Source organism: Carcharhinus amblyrhynchos, chromosome 2 (assembly GCF_965287045.1).
Source record: "Carcharhinus amblyrhynchos chromosome 2, sCarAmb.v2.hapA, whole genome shotgun sequence".
In the NCBI taxonomy this organism is placed as follows: domain Eukaryota; kingdom Metazoa; phylum Chordata; class Chondrichthyes; order Carcharhiniformes; family Carcharhinidae; genus Carcharhinus; species Carcharhinus amblyrhynchos.
In genome coordinates, this window is record NC_137325.1 from 108,524,725 (window position 1) to 108,542,445 (window position 17,721).

Genomic DNA, 17,721 nt, shown 5'->3' on the forward strand with positions numbered 1-17,721 from the left:
CAAGGTTTTGACTCATTGACAATGAAGGAGCAGTGATATATTTCCATTTAAGATTACAGTCACCTGAGCAGATAGATGAGGCTTCAGTTTAAAATCTCATCTTAAAGATGGCACTTCCAACCCCTCCACTGCTCCCTTAGTAATGCACTGTTTCTTGCTTTTTGTGCTCAAGACTCGGACTTGAACCCAACATATTGTGATTCAGAGGCGAGCATGCTGCCAACTTAGTTATGATTGAAACTGATACGTTCAGTGTATTTGCTGAATAAATAGATGTGGTACAAATAAAAACAGAGTGAAGATTTTGGCGAACATACTACCCGTTTTCTATGAGATTGCAATCACTGACCAGGAAAGAGCTATTCACTGACCAAGAGAGAGAGTTGTAGACTGACTAAGGGAGAAGGAGATACACAATGACCAAGAAAGATAGCTACGCCCTTAGTGAGAAATAAAGAGAGAGAGAGCTACACAATGACAGAGACAGAGCAGCAGACTAACCAAAAGATAGAGGGCTACACACCGTCTGAAAGGGAACTACATATAGCTGAGATAGTGAGCTACCCACTGACCAGGAGAGAGCTCACTTACTGAGAGAGAGAGAGAGAGAGAGAGCTATGGACTGACTGAGAAAGAGAATTATTTGAGCGAGGGAGCGACACACCAATTAAAGGCGCTACCCAGTGAATCTTCAGGGAATGAGAGAGAATGAGGATCTTTGCCTTTAATGCTTGAATCCTAAGAGAGAGGTTCACTTATGAAGGGCAACTCGTGTTACATTTTTGGTTTGTGCATCAATGCTTGGGGAGAGAGTTGAATCAGGGCTGATGGTTGTTTGATCAGTCACTGTGATTTTTATTGTAACATTCAGATGCAATGCACTGAGCGTAATGATTTTTTGATCCATTTGTTGAAGTGCACTGGGGGAAAGAGGAAAAACATCCATTTATGACCAGGAAATATTTTCTCTAATCTCCGTCATGCTGATGTAACCCAAATTCCTCTGTTTATTCGTGTGTGTATTTTGGACCTGTACTGGACCTGAGCACATTACTTCTAACTCTCTCTTCAGCTATTCTCTGCTGCCTGAACCCATCCTGTCACCCAGTCATTCACCTTTTCTTTCCTATGCTCTTAGGTGCTGTACCTCCTACACCTACGCATTCCATCACTGCTCTTCTGCTTTCCACACACTTGCTTCCACCCCAGACTTGAATCTCCCTGGGATAAGACCACGGTTTCTCTGTGCCTCTCTCCGTGTTCTCTGCTCTTTGAGCTAACTTATCGCTTTCTCCTGACATTCTAAGCATTCCATTCTTTGAGATGACTAGGTGACAGGATGGCGACGAGGGCGAAGAGGTAGAAGTGATATGCTTGGCTCCAATATACTGTAAAATACACACACAAATGAACATCATAATGATGTAGTACGTCTGCATGACGTCCTGTTTTTCTTCCAGCATCCATCAATGTCACATCTAAGGTTATAAATGAACAGAGACATTTCCAAAGTCAATATAAATGAATGTATTTGAGGCAGGAATGGAAGGTTTGTTTTGATTTATTATTGTCACATGTATTGGGATACAGTGAAAAGTACTGTTTCTTGAGAGCTATACAGACAAAACATACCATTCATAGAGTACATAGGGGAGAAGGAAAGGAGTGGGTGCAGAATGTAGTGTTACAGTTACAGATAAGAGTTAGAGTTCAGTTTTAAGAGCACAGAACGGTATTAAAAGATGGAATTAGAGGATATATTGAGAACAGCTCTCAAGAAGTTGCCTCGCTCCAGCATCATTTTTTTTATATATTAAAGATGGGATTGCTGCAAAAGTTTTTCTCAAACTGCAAGCTGTTCAAGCTTCATTTGTTTTTTTTCAAATGATTTTCATGTTACTTTGTATTTTGCTGGTTCAAACCATTTCCATTAAGGCTGTGAAAGGGCCAGTGATACCAACAGGTTTTGAACATAGAACATAGAAAAACTACAGCACAAACAGGCCCTTCAGCCCACAAGTTGCGCCGATAATATCCATACTGACTAGGCTTACCTATAACCCTCAATTCTATTAAGTTACACGTACTCATCCAGAAGTCCCTTGGAAGATCCTATCGAATTTGCCTCCACCACCACCGATGGCAGCCGATTCCACTCACCCACCACCCTCTGAGTGAAAAACTTACCCCTGATATCTCCTCTGTACCTATTCCCCAGCACCTTAAACCTGTGTCCTCTCGTAGCAACCATGCCAGCCCTTGGAAAAAGCCTCTGAGAATCCACCCGATCTATACCTCTCAACATCTTACACACTTCTATCAGGTCACATCTCATCCTTCGTCCAGGTTGAATATTTCCCATCAACCACCACCCTCTGTCTTCTATCAGCTAGCCAATTCCTGATCCAAACTGCTAAATCACCCTCAATCCCATGCATCTGTATTTGCTGCAGTAGCCTACCATGGGGAACCTTATCAAACGCTTTACTAAAATCCATATACACCACATCAACTGCCTTACCCTTATCCATCTCTTTGGTCACCTTTTCAAAAAACTCGATAAGGTTTGTGAGGCACAACCTACCCTTCACAAAACCGTGTTGACTATCCCTAATCAATTTATTTCTCTCTAGATGATTATAAATCCTATCCCTTATAATTCTTTCCAAAACTTTGCCCACAACAGAAGTAAGGCTCACCGGTCTATAATTCCCGGGATGGTCTTTACTCCCCTTCTTGAACAAGGGGACAACATTTGCTATCCTCCAGTCTTCCAGCACTATACCTGTAGCCAATGACGACATGAAGATCAAAGCCAAAGGCTCTGCAATCTCCTCCCTAGCCTCCCAGAGAATCCTAGGGTAAATCCCATCCGGCCCAGGGGACTTATCTATTTTCATACTCTCAAGAATTGCTAACACCTCCTCCTTATGTACCTCAATCCCTTCTAGTCTACAACCCTGTATCGCAATATTCTCCTCAACTACACTGACTTTTTCCTGCATGAATACTGACGAAAAATACACATTTAGTGCCTCTCCTATCTCTTCAGGCTCCACGCACAACTTCCCACTGCTGCCTCTGACCAGCCCTAATCTTGCCCTAACCAATCTTTTATTCTTGACATACCTATAGAAAGCTTTCGGGTTCTCCTTGATCCTATCCACCAAAGTCTTCTCATGTCCTCTTCTAGCTCTTCTTAACTCTCTCTTTAGTTCCTTCCTGGCTAATTTATAACTCTCCAGTGCCCTAACTGAGCCTTCACATCTCATCTTTACATAAGCCTCCTTCTTCCTCTTCACCAGAGATTCAACTTCCTTAGTACACCACAGTTCCCTCGCTCGACCACTTCCTTCCTGCCTGACAGGTACATATTTATCAAGGACTTGCAGTAGCTGCTCCTTGAATAAGCTCCACATTTCAGATGTTCCCAGCCCCTGCAGTTTCCTACTCCAAACTATGTATCCAAAATCTCGCCTAATAGCCTCATAATTACCTTTCCCCCAGCTTTAACTTCTGCCCTTCGATATATGCCAACCCCTTTCCATCACTAAGGTAAACGTAACCGAATTGTGGTCACTATCACGAAAGTGCTCACCTACCTCCAAGTCTAACACCTGGTCTGGTTCATTACCCAGTACCAAATCCAATGTAGCCTCACCTCTTGTTGGCGTATCTACATACTGTGTCATGAAACCTTCCTGCACACATTGGACACAAACTGACCCCTCTAGCGTGCTTGAACTATAGCTTTTCCAACTGAGCACAGTATTCCAAGACAGGTCAGACTAGGGTCTTACAAAGCTGCAACATTATCTCCCGACTCCTAAACTCAATCCCTTGATTGATGAAGGCCAGTGCACCATATGCCTTCTAAACCACATCCTCTACCTGCGAGGCTGATTTAAGAGTCCTATGGACCCAGACCCCAAGGTCCTTCAGATCCTCTACACTGCTAAGAGTCTTACCCTTGATATTATACTCCTTCATCCCATTTGACCTGCCAAAATGGACTATTACACATTTATCCGGGTTGAAGTCCATCTGCCATTTCTCCGCCCAGCCTTACATCCTATCTATGTCACGCTGCAACTTCTGACATTCCTCCAAACTATCTACAACACACCAACCTTCGTGTCATCGGCAAACTCACCAACCCATCCCTCCACTTCCTCATCCAGGTCATTTATGAAAATTACAAATAGCAAGGGTCCCAGAACGGATCCCTGGGGCACTCCACTGGTGACCGACCTCCATGCAGAAAAAGACCCATCTACAACCACTCTCTATCTTCTGCGGGCAAGCCAGTTCTGGATCCACATGGCAACAGCCCCTTGGATCCCATGCCCTCTCACTTTCTCAAGTAGTCTTGCATGGGGAACCTTATCGAACGCCTTGCTGAAGTCCATATAAATCACATCTATCGCTCTTCCTTCGTCAATGTATTTAGTCACATTTTCAAAGAACTCAACCAGGCTTGTAAGGCACGATCTGCCTTTGACAAAGCTGTGCTGACCACTATTGAGCATACTAAACTTCTCTAAATGTTCATAAATCCTGTCCCTCAGAATCTTCTCCATCAACTTACCAACCACTGAAGTTAGACTCACTGGTCGATAATTTCCTGGGCTGTCCCTATTCCCTTTCTTGAATATAGGAACCACATTCGCTATCCTCCAATACTCCAGAACCTCTCCCGTCTCCATCGATGACACAAAGATCATTGCCAGAGGTTCTGCAATCTCTTCCCTGGCCTCCCACAGTAACCTGGGGTACATCCCATCTGGTCCAGGCGATTTATCTATCTTGATGCTATTCAAAACTTCCAACACATCCTCTTTCTTAATGTCCGCATACTCAATCTTTTCAGTCTGCCACAAGCCTGCAGTACAACCACCCAGATCTTTTTCAACCATGAATACCAAGGTAAAGTATTCATTAAGCACCTCTATTATTTCTACTGGTTCTGTACAAACTTTCCCACCTTCACATTTTATAAGTCCTATTCCTTCACATCTCATCCTTTTACTCTCCACATATTTGTAGAACGCCTTAGGGTTCTCCTTAATCTTACCTGCCAAGGCCTTCTCATGACCCCTTCTGGCTCTCCTAATTTCCTTCTTAACTTCTTATTTTCACTCAGAGGGTGGTGTGTGTGGAATAGGCTGCCGTCGGTGGTGGAGGAGGCAGATTCGTTGGGGTCTTTTAAGAGACTTCTGGATGAGTACATGGGATTTAATGGGATTGAGGATTATAGATAGGCCCAGTAGGTAGGGATATGATCGGCGCAACTTGTGGGCCGAAGGGCCTGTTTGTGCTGTAGTGTTCTATGTTCTATGTTAAGTTCCTTCCAATAAGCCATATACTCTAGATCCCTAACATCTCCTAGCTTTCTGAACATTTTGTACACTTTACTTCTCTTTTTGTACGCTTTACTTCTCTTTTTGACTAGGTTCATTACAACTTTCGTGCACCACGGTTCCCATAACCTACCAAATCCTCCCTGTCTTGTTGGAACTTTGTTACGCAGAACTCTAGACAAACATTCCTCGAAAATCTGCCACCTTTGGTACTTTTTCCCGAGAAAAACCTCCTTCCAATTTACGTCTCTAATTTCCTGCCAGATGGCTTCATATTTCCCCTTACTCCAGATAAACACTTTCCTAACTTGCCTGATCCTATCTCTTTCCAATGCTAGTGTAAAGGAGATTGAGTTATGATTACTATCCCCAAGATGTTCTCCCACTGAGAGATCGGACACCTATCCAGGTTCATTAGCCATTACCAGATCGAGTACAGCTTCTCCTCTTGTAGGCTTATCCACGTACTGTGTCAGGAAACCCTCCTGAACACACCCAACAAACTCCTCCCCATCCAAACCCCTTACCCTAGGGATATTCCAGTCGATGTTTGGGAAATTAAAGTCTCCCATCATGACAACTCTGTTATTACTACATCTCTCCAGGATCTGTTTCCCTATCTGCTGCTCAACATCCCTGTTACCATTGGGCGGCCTATAGAAAACACCCAGCAAAGTTATCAACGCTTTCCTGTTCCAAACTTCCACCCACAGAGACTCTGTAGACAATTCCTCCACGGCGTCTACCTTCTCTACAGCTGTGACATTATCCCTGATCAATAGTGCCACCCCCCCACCGCCCCCCCCCCCCCCCCCCCCCCTTTTACCTCCCTCCCTGTCCTCTCTGAAACATCTGAAACGCGGCACCTGAAGTACCCAGTCCTGTCCCTGAGACATCCAAGTCTCTGTAATGGCCACCACATCACATTTTCAAGCAGCAATCCACGCTCTAAGCTAATGCACTTTATTCACCACACTCCTGGTGTTAAAATAGACACATCTCAAACCTTCGGTCTGAGTGCTCCCCTTCTCCAACATACATCTATTCTCCCTCTTACACTGTCTACAATCCTTCTCTATTTGCAAGCTAACCTCATTGCTCCCAGTCACCTCATCTCGATTCCCTCCCAACCTTTCCAGTTTAAAGTCTCCCCAGTAGCCTTAGCTAACCTTCCTGCCAGGATATTGGTCCCCTTGCGATTCAAGTGCCACCCATCTTTTTTGTACAGTTCACACCTGCCCCAGAAGAGGTCCCAATGATCCAAGAACCTGAATCCCTGCCCCCTGCTCCAGTCCTTCAGCCACGCATTCATCCTCCACCTCATTCCATTCCTGCTCTCACTTCCCCGTGGCACAGGCAGCAATCCCGGGATTACTACCTTTTGTGTTCCTCCTTCTCAACTGTCTACCTAACTCCCTATATTCTCTTTTCATGACCCCTTCCCTCTTCCTACCTATGTCAGTGGTACCAATATGTACCACTACCTCTGGCTCTTCTTCCTCCCACCTCAGGATTTCTGGAACGCGACCAGAGACATCCTGGATCCCGGCACCAGGGAGGGAAATCACCATTCGAGATGCCTGTCTGCCTCCGCAAAATTGCCTGTCTGATCCCCTCACTGTAGAGTCCCCAGTTAATAGTGCCTTCCTCCTCCTTTCCTTAGCCCCCTGAGTTACAGGGCTGGACTCTGCTCCAGAGATATGGCCACTGCTGGTTCCCCTAGGTGAGCTGTCCCCACCAGCAGTACTCAGACAGGAGTACTTATTGTGAAGGGGCACATCCACTGGGGTGCTCTCTATCACCCGAGCTTTTCCCTTCCTGACCATTACCCACTTGTCTGCCTCCCATGGCCTCAGTGTGAACACCTGCCGGTAGCTCCTGTCTATCACGTCCTCATTTTCCCAGCTCCTGTCTATCACCTGAGACGAGGGGTGGGATTTATTGGCCTGGCTTGTTCCAAAATGGTAAAATCCCACCTGAAGTCAATGGACCTTCCCATTGTCTGCCCCTCGCCCATTCCGATTCTCATGGCGGGTGGGGTGGCGGGGTAAAATCCTGGTGGAGAGCTCTCTGCCCAACAGTCTCAGCGTTCCTCTGCAATGGTTCTACAAATAAATTTATTAACATTTTACTCGATTCCTTTTTTTAAATTACTTTTTATACAATTCTCTTCCAACAGGATGTGGACGAAGCAACTCTGGCATGTGCCGATCTGCAACGCAAAGTTGGTGCATTGCAGGATGAAATTATCTTCTTAAAGAAACTTCACGAAGAGGTAAGGATGCATCATTTAAAGCTCCAACAATTTATACACCTGTAATATTTACTTAAATACTCCTTTAATCATTCTAGAAACTTGTGGTTAGAGTTGTGTAGGGAGACGGGAAGATTTTCTCTGGATCTTGGGTTTGAAGTCCATACATATTTAATTATAGAACAGAATTATAGAACAGAATCAGTCTTTTAATATGGATTGGCTGCTAGATCTGAGCTGTTTCTACACTGAGTGGACTCAATACCAATGAAATCACCTCATACATAGAAGGCGGTATTTAATAGGGCCTGTAGGGTCAAGAACGAGGCACAAGGGAAGAATAAATTAGAAGGAAGCCAAAATCTCAGTTTCCTGGTGTTGGGTTGGATGTGGGAAATTCAGTCATTGGCGTGTCACCAGCAGAATTGCCATCACGCTACCAAGGCGGATCTTCCAATCCTGCCAATGGTGAGGCTCTGAACAACAGGAAAGCCTGTTGACAGCACCGGGACCAGAAGATCCTGCAGCTGGAAAATGGTGGGCTGCCTCTTTTACCAGAAAACACACCATGGCGGGTGGGGGTGCGGGGGGGTTGGAAAATGCTGCATAGAGACTAGCCCCACAGTGCTACAAGCCCATCTGCAGGTGCTCTGCTAGGCCATCAGGGAAGATAGGAGATGTTGTTTCCAGGCAATAGCATCAGAGATCCTCCAGCCTGACCAAGATGGCATGATGAGGATCCCAGGGAGCTAAGCAACCACTGGGTGCGTACAAGAAACTGAATGGAGTGGAGGCAACAGGGCATCGAACTCAGCAGTTAATGCTGGGTCTGCACTTAGATGTCATGGTAGAAAGAGAATACGAGAGCAAAGGTGGCACTGGTGTTTCAACTGATTTCACTTTGTCACATGTAAACAGTTCACAATATATTTGTTTCCATTTTATTTATGTGTGCATCAATTTCCGTTTTAGGGACTTGATCAGTCAGTGACTTAACTATACTGGCACGCCTCATGGTTGGCACCCATTGAAGGCTACCAGGGAATGTTAAATGTCTCCTTTATTGTGTCAGAGGCTGTGGTATTATGCATTTGACATCAGTCTTCATTTAATTTTCGTGTGTTTCTATTTAGATGGGTGCTCTGCAGATTGTCCAGTATTGGCAGTATTAACGAGATTGCCTGTGATTATGCTGTACACACACAATTCAACTGCCTTATGTGGAGTCAGCAGTTAACAATGATGCAGCCGTTTTCGAGATTCAGGTCTTTATAGTCTGCTTGATATATGGGCAGTGGCATATTGGTTCTCCTGGGTAACCATTTCCCTTTGCTATTCTATGTGGCAGAGGATGCAGGTTCCAAAGTTGTCCCTCTGTCTAATTGATTGCCCATTCGAGTTTCCTGGAAAAAGCCAGCTGCATTTGTCAGTCGGAAGGGATTCATTCCCTTCAGGTTCAAGTTATCTGTGACCACTGGAAAAATATGCAGGTGTGTGCTCAAATCACAAGGAGCTCTCATACCTCATACATCTTATGGAACTCTCAGCTCCCACAGTTATTTGAGGCTCCTGGATTGGATCCTAATAACAAGGGCTATCTGCTGAGGAAGTGGTCCATTTTGGCAGGACCAACGGGTTGCAGGAGTACAATATCAAGGGTAGGAGTCTTAGCTGGGTTGAAAAGCAGAAGGATCTTGGGGTCCGGGTCCATAGGACTCTTAAATCGGCCTCGCAGGTGGAGGATGTGGCGTATGGTGTACTGGCCTTCATTAATCGAGGGATTGAGTTTAGGAGTCGGGAGGTAATGCTGCAACTTTATAGGACCCTTGTCAGACCCCATTTGGAGTACTGTGCGCAGTTCTGGTTGCCTCACTACAGGAAGGATGTGGAAGCTATTGTGAGAGTGCAGAGGAGATTTACAAGGATGTTGCCTGGATTGGGAGGCATGCCTTGTGAAGATAGGTCGAGGGAGCTAAGTCTCTTCTCCCTGGAGAGATGAAGGTTGAGAGGCGACCTGATAGAGGTTTATAAAATGTTGAGAGGAATAGATAGGGTGGATTCTCAGAGGCTATTTCCCAGGGCTGAAATGGTCTCTACGAGAGGACACAGGTTTAAGGTGCTGGGAAGCAAGCACAGAGGAGATGTTAGGGGTAAGTTTCTCACTCAGAGGGTGGTGAGTGAGTGGAATCGGCTGCCGTCGGTGGTGGTAGAGGCGAACTTACTGGGGTCTTTTAAAAGACTTCTGGATGGGTATATGGGATCTAATGGCATTGGAAGTTACAGATAGTTCTATGGCTTGGTAGGTATAGATGTGATCGGCGCAACTTGTGGGCCGAAGGGCCTGTTTGTGCTGTAGTGTTCTATGCTCTATGTGTAAGTGGCACATTACACTAGAACATTGTATCTGCAGTTCCATGGAGGATCATTACAGATCAGCACATCGATCAACCAGTGAAATAACGAACAGAAGAATAAAACAACCGTATTCTGCTGTGCATTGTACAACCTTGCACCACAAATGGGAGAGGAATTGCCTTGCAAAGAACTGCTAATCTCCTCAGATGATGATGACAGAAAGGAATATGAGGGAGAAGACAGAGATATCGTTGCATCTCTCCAGGTCAAAAGATAAGGCTGAAGTATTTGCAGCAATCTTCAGGCAGAAGTGTTGAGTGGATGACCCAACTTGGCCTCCTTCCGAGATTGCCAGCATCACAGATGCTAGTTTACAACCAATTTGATTCACTCCACTATGACCGTTGGCCGACTTTGCTTCTGGCAACAACCTGCCAGAAAAAGGGAGGCGGTTTAGAATGGAGTTGAGGAGGAACTTCTTCACTCAAAGGGTGGTGAATCTCTGGAATTCTCCGCCCGTTGAAGTGGTGGAGGCTGCCTCGCTAAATATTTTTAAGACGCGGGTTGATGGGTTTTTGATAGGAGAGGGGATTAAGGGTTATGGGGAGAGGGTGGGAAAGTGGAACTGAGCAACGACAGATCAGCCATGATCTTATTGAATGGCGGGGCAGGCTCGAAGGGCTGGATGGCCTACTCCTGCTCCTATTTCTTATGTTCTTATGCAGTGTCGAGCAACAGGAAAGGCATTGAGAAGAAGGTTAATGTATTAGGAAACCGCAGTTTCACTTTCTATAGCAAACCTGTAAAGTAAAGGGGAGTTAAACTGATTGAAAGGATATGTACACTATTTTGAGATTACAAGGACTCTAAGTATAAAACATCTGAGTATAGAATTTATCTCCTAGTTGGAATCAATATATAATGCAAAATTGCCCAGGTACAACTCCAACTGGTATTAAATTGTCAATTTCATTCATCAAGATGGCTAGTTTGGGAAAAATAAAGATACTGCACTTTATCTTGGAGCTGGGATTAAAATGCTTTATTGAGGCAATATAAAGAAGTTTTATGTTCCGTTTAAACCAAAATACATGTCACCTACTTGATATCAAAAAATGGTGGGAAAGTAAGCCTTCTTTTCCATTCAGGATTTGTAGCACTTAACTGCATGAGCACAAAACCTCACAAGAAGTAAACATTAAATCTCAGAATTTTACGAAATGGTGACCTGAAAGTATCTTATTTCTTCAGGAAATTCGTAACCTGGAGGTACAAGAACAAAACCATCATGTTAAGATTGAGATGGATACAGCCAGACCTGACCTTTCTTCAGCACTGCAAGAAGCTCGTTCTCAGTTCGATAAACTTGCCTCCAAAAACATTTCTGAAACTGAGGTTTGGTACAAGACCAAGGTATGTTTACTGATATTCATTTGTTGCTTAGCACTTACATTAAGTGCAGCTCCCTTTTAAGATGATGTGACTGTCCGCACAACGTGCTATCAATGGATGCTGTCTTGTCCCCGGCTCAGCAGTTAGGGAGCCAGTAGCACAGGCATTCTTGGATCAGCGTGAATTACAGTTACATAAATGAGGATTCAGCTCCCAATTTAGTTACTAGTTGGCTCAATTGGAACTGGCACAGGCAGGTCACTAATCATGTGCTCAAAATTGGATACAGATCAATTTTTAATGCCTGGCAGATCCCATATATATGCTCTTAAAGGGGGACTGTGGGGTGTGTGAGCCGGGGAGAAAGTAGGATTAGGCTGTTGAGTTGGATGATCAGCCATGATTATGATGAATAGCGGAGCAGGTTCAAAGGGCCAAATGGCCTCCTCTTGCTCCTATCTTCTACATTCCTATTGCTGCTGTCCAAGCAATCGGATTGAAAAATCCTAAACCAGGAACTGTAAATTATATTTCAATCTTGTGCAGAAGCAAAATAAAGAGAGGGAAAGTAAAATGGGATTAAAAGACAAAAAAAAGGATAAAAAGATGGTCTCCATCACTGATTAAATTCTGAAGGAATAAGACTCCATACTTATAAATTTTCATGCTGGAATGTTTCAAAGTAGTTGTGATTTAACTTTAGAATTCACTTATATCCTAATGTATTAACCCTATTTTATTCGAGCATGATTAGCAAGTGAGCAGAGCAACTACATGTCTTTTTATGGATGTTACTACAAAATCTATCAGAGAGTTGCTACTACAGTGCAATCGGTAGAGGAAAGGTTAATTCAGGTTGCAACTTCTGGATTTCAGCATTCAATTACAAGTGTGCTTACTCTGAGAATTTGCTGCCTGATTTATTCAATAATAACGGTGAACACTTATATCTGCTCCGTCATACTGAATATTAAATCTGGCAATTATGATATGGAAAACAACCCAGCCAGGAAATGCAAGAAAGGGCATTGTTTAGATATTGTGACAAGATACTTTTGCTAACATTGCACAGATTTCAGACCTTTCTCAAAATATTACTCGCAACAATGAAGCCCTTCGCCAGGCAAAACAAGAAGCAAACGATAACCGCAGGGAGGTCCAGACACTGAAGTGTGAAGTTGAAGCACTTAAAGGCGCGGTAAGTTGCCTGAGTGTAGCTAATCTGTGTATCCAGATGTACTTGAGCTTATTATGTGCCTTATCAAAATCCAGACTCCCATCTGCAGAGATATAGAGTGTATGTCAAGAGATTTATCAGTATCTTTCTTTCTATTCATTTACAGTATGTAGGCGTCACTGGCTGGCCAGCATTTATTGCCCATCCCTAGTTGCCCTTAAGAAGGTGGTGCTGAGCTGCCTTCTTGAACCACTGAAATCCCTGAGGTGTATGTAAATACACCTCAGGAACTTCTTCACTCAAAGGGTGGTGAATCTCTGGAATTCTCTGCCCGTTGAAGTGGTGGAGGCTGCCTCGCTAAATATTTTTAAGAAGCGGGTTGATGGGTTCTTGATAAGAGAGGGGATTAAGGGTTATGGGGAGAGGGCGGGAAAGTGGAACTGAGCCACAACAGATCAGCCATGATCTTACTGAATGGCGGGGCAGGCTCGAAGGGCTAGATGGCCTACTCCTGCTCCTATTTCTTATGTTCTTATGTTCTAAATACACAGTGCTGTTAGGGAGGGAATTCCAGATTTTTGATCCAGCAACGGCAATATATTTCCAAATCAGGATGGTGAGTGACTTGGAGGGAATCTCTAGGCTGTGATGTTCTCAGGTCTCTGCTGCTCTTGTCTTTCTAGATGATCATGGGTTTAGAAGGTGCTGCCTTCTAAACCTTGGTGAATTCCTGCAGTGCATCTTGTAGATGATACACACAGCTGCCATTGTCCGTTGGTGGTAGAGATTGAATGTCTGCGGAAGGGGTAGTAATCAAATGGGCTGCTTTGTTCTGAATGGTGTCAAGCTTCTTGAGTGCTGTTGGAGCTGCACTCATCCAGGCAAGTGGAGAGTATCACACTCCTGACTTGTGCCTTGTAAATAGTGGACAGGCCTTGGAAAGTCAGGAGGTGAATTACTTGCCGCAGAATTCCCAGCCTTCTGCAGCTTCTATTTTATATGTTCATATGTTTAATATGATAAGCCAATCTTTACATACTAACATACATGTGATCAAGGAGTGGGAATAAGCCATTCAGCCTCTCATACCTGTTCTCCCATTTAATAAGTTCATGGCTGGGTCTGATAGGAATCTAAAATTTGCATCCTACCTACCCTCTATAACCTATCACCACCTTGCTTACCAAGAATCTGTCCACTTCTGTCTAAAGAATATTTAAAGACTCTGCTTCCACCGGTTTTCAGAAAGGGAGTTCCAAAGACTAGCAATCCTCTGACAATTTTTTTAACCTGATCTCCCTTTTAAATGAGCCACCCTTTATTTTTAAACAGTGCCACCCCGAGTTCTGGATTCTCCCACAAGCGCAAACATCCTCCCTACATCCACCCTTTCAAGACCCCATAGGATCTTATATGTATTAATAATGCTGTCTCTTACTCAATTAACTCCAGTGCATAAAAGCCTAGCCTATCCAACCTTTCCTCATTCTCCCATTCCTTAATCTGGTAAGCATTCTGTGAATTTCTCCAACACTGATCTCTGTTGTATAACACTCCTTATATCTTGTCAATCTGAAAAAGACCCATTTATGCCTACTGTCTGCTCCCTGTTAGCCAACCAAACTGCTAAGCAGGTCTATATGTCACCCCCTACAGTGTGAGCTTTTATTTTCTACAATAACCACTAGATTATTGATTTCCAATTTAATCACTACAAAGGAGGTTTCTACTGTATTTTTATTGATCATTAAGCTTGATGTAATTTGAACTAGCATTTCCAATTAACCTAATTGGGTTGTGTTGTAAGAGAGTGGCATTGGGGCTGGGGAATAAAGAAACAAAGAACAAAGAACAACCCAGCACGGGAAACAGGCCCTTCGGCCCAACAAGCCCGCGCCGCTGCATCACCCTACACCTATTCTACCCTGCGTATCTACAAATAGAACCCCTTGACTTAGCCAGATTCAGGGGAGAATAGCGTCAATTTGGTAAAACCAATCAGCCTAAGAGCACATCTTTGGGGTGTGGGAGGAAACCGGAGCGCCCGGAGGAAACCCACGCATCCACAGGGAGAATGCACAAACTCCCACAGACACAGGCCCAAATCCATGTATCTGCACAGCTAGCAGTGCTAGTCACCGAGCTGTTGCGGCTCCCGTCTACCGGTCCAGGATCAAGCACACACACCGACACGAAGTACTAGGCCACTCCCGGAACCTCCAAGAGCAGCCCACGCACGACCCACCGTGTGCATGCCCCTCGTTTGACAACGAGGTGGACCTCCACCTGCGGAATAAAAAGACAAAAACGTTAATCACAAGCCTGCCTTTCCGGTGTCTCCCAAGGTTCTAACCCTTATTTAATAACCCCTACCATAACCCTCTATCCTCGTTTCACTCATGTGCCTATCGAACTGAACCTTAAACGAGTCCAACGTTCCCGCCTCCACCACCCTACTCGGTAGCGCGTTCCATACCCCCACAACTCTCTGCGTAAAGAACCTTCCCCTCATATCCAAATTATACCTCTCCCCCCTCACCCTTAAATCATGTCCTCTTGTATTTGTAACCAATCTAGGGAGCAGTCTCTCACTATTGACTCTGTCTATTCCCTTCAGTATCTTGTATACCTCTATCATGTCCCCCCTCAATCTCCGTCTTTCCAAGGAGAACAGTCCCAGTTTCTCCAACCTTTCCTCGTAACCCAGCCCCTCCATGCCAGGCAACATCCTGGTAAACCTCCTCTGCACCCTTTCCAGAGACTCCACGTCCTTCCAGTAGTAAGGTGACCAGAACTGGACGCAGTACTCCAAATGCGGTCTAACCAACGTTCTATACAACTGAAGCATTAGACGGCAGCTTTTAAACTCTATACCCCTTCCTATAAAGGCTAGCATTCCATAAGCCTTCCTGACAACATTCTCCACTTGTGTCGCAACCTTCATGGATTTGTGAACCTGCACTCCCAGGTCCCTCTGTGTTTCTATACTCCTAATTTGTCTACTTTTAATCACATAGCTCCTCTCTACATTATTCCTTCCAAAATGCATCACCTCGCATTTGTCAGGATTAAATTCCATCTGCCACCTATCTGCCCAATGCACCAACCTATCTATATCCTTTTGTATCACCTCACAATCCTATTTGGCAGAAAGTACCATTGAACTGGCTACTGTACAGAAGCTCTGTGATAAAACTATAGGTACTGCATCTTATATAATGAAAAGTAATTGATTCAAACTCATTTTAATGCATGTACATAGAACTTAGAACATAGAACATTACAGCGCAGAACAGGCCCTTCGGCCCACGATGTTGCGCCGACCAGTTAAAAAACAATGACCCTCTAACCTAAACCAATCCCTTTTCATCCATAAACCTATCCACAGATCTCTTAAACGCCCCCAAACTAGGCGCATTTACAACTGCAGCAGGCAGGGCATTCCAATCCCTCACCACCCTCTGGGTAAAGAACCTACCCCTGACATCCGTCCTATAACTACCTCCCCTTAATTTAAAGCCATGCCCCCTTGTGCTAGCTTTCTCCATCCGAGGAAAAAGGCTATCACTATCCACCCTATCTAAACCTCTAATCATCTTATATGTTTCAATAAGATCCCCTCTTAGCCGCCTTCTTTCTAGCGAAAACAACCCCAAATCCCTCAGTCTCTCCTCATAGGACCTCGCCTCCATACCAGGCAACATCCTGGTAAACCTCCTCTGCACCCTCTCCAAAGCCTCCACATCCTTCCTATAATGTGGGAACCAGAACTGCACACAATACTCCAAGTGCGGCCACACCAGAGTTGGGTACAGTTGCAACATGACGCTGCGACTCCTAAATTCAATCCCCCTACCAATAAATGCCAAGACACCGTATGCCTTCTTAACAACCTTATCTACTTGATTCCCTACTTTCAGGGATCTATGTACACATACACCTAGATCCCTCTGTTCATCCACACTATTCAGAGTCCTCCCATTAGCCCTATACTCGACACATCTGTTATTCCTACCAAAGTGAATTACCTCACACTTCTCCGCATTAAACTCCATCCGCCACCTCTCGGCCCAGCTCTGCAACCTGTCTAAGTCACCCTGCAAACTATGACACCCTTCCTCACTATCTACCACACCTCCGACTTTGGTGTCATCAGCAAATTTACTAATCCACCCAACTATACCCTCATCCAGATCATTAATAAAAATTACATACAGCAGTGGCCCCAAAACAGATCCCTGAGGCACACCACTTGTAATTGAACTCCATGACGAATATTTACCATCAAATACATCAAGTACATCATATGCATGGAGTGACTTTGGAATCAGAAAAAGGATGGTTCCCACCCACGGGGTCCATACATGAATAAAACACAATTGTGATCGCAAGGAAAGTGGAAGAAAATAAATACCTATGTTATCCTTAAAACAGAAAGAGTCCCTTGAGCGTCAGAAGGATGAAATGGAGGACTGGTTTAACAAGGAAACAGTCAAATTCCAAGAAACTGTCTCTCACCTTGAAGATGAAATCCAAAATCTGACTGAACAGATGAGCCACCGTTTGTCTGAATATCAGGATCTACTGAAAATTAAAGTGGCTTTAGATGCTGAGATTGCAACATACAGGAAATTGCTGGAGAGTGAGGAAGACAGGTGATATGTTTCTATAAATTCCATGTAATTTTCTTAAAAGTACTTGGCAATATAGGGCTATCTATCAGCTCAGCAACCAAGTAATTGGCCAAAAGTTTTCCCTTCCACCCCACTGTGGGATTTGTAGTGGACGAGACAAAAAATTCAGCAGACCATTTTAAAGGTCCTTTGAACTCGGACACAAATTTCCAGTCTTGGGATATGTGCAGCTGGAAAATTCCGCCTATTGGCCTGAATTCTCCAGCATTCACGCCCTGCTGTCGCTGCCAGGGAGGACAGAGAATTTAGCACTCAGCCAAATCTCCATTCATGCAGCAGTATGGGAGAATCCCGTTTGCAAGCGAGGTCGGAAAATCCAACCCATTGTTTCTGAGGCAACGTATTAGCATGACTGTGATACATGAGAATTGTCATATGTTGAATAATGTAAATGGAAATGCCTTTGTATCACTTGGGAGTGTAACAATGCCAACAATTTGCTCAGCTTATTTTCACAATACCTAATGTGAGTCACGAAGGGATATTTTT

The 17,721-nt window shown here is 44.4% G+C and overlaps 1 protein-coding gene across 1 annotated transcript in view; it reads left to right on the forward strand.

Annotated features, from left to right (window-relative positions):
• LOC145361428 (vimentin-like) overlaps window positions 1-17,721 on the forward strand; it is a 39,545-nt gene that overhangs the window by 17,105 nt on the left and 4,719 nt on the right. The window contains exons 3-6 of the mRNA XM_080217178.1: window positions 7,540-7,635; window positions 11,221-11,382; window positions 12,434-12,559; window positions 16,973-17,193. Coding sequence (XP_080073304.1) covers window positions 7,540-7,635; window positions 11,221-11,382; window positions 12,434-12,559; window positions 16,973-17,193 — 605 coding nt within the window. The remainder of the gene's footprint in view (window positions 1-7,539; window positions 7,636-11,220; window positions 11,383-12,433; window positions 12,560-16,972; window positions 17,194-17,721) is intronic.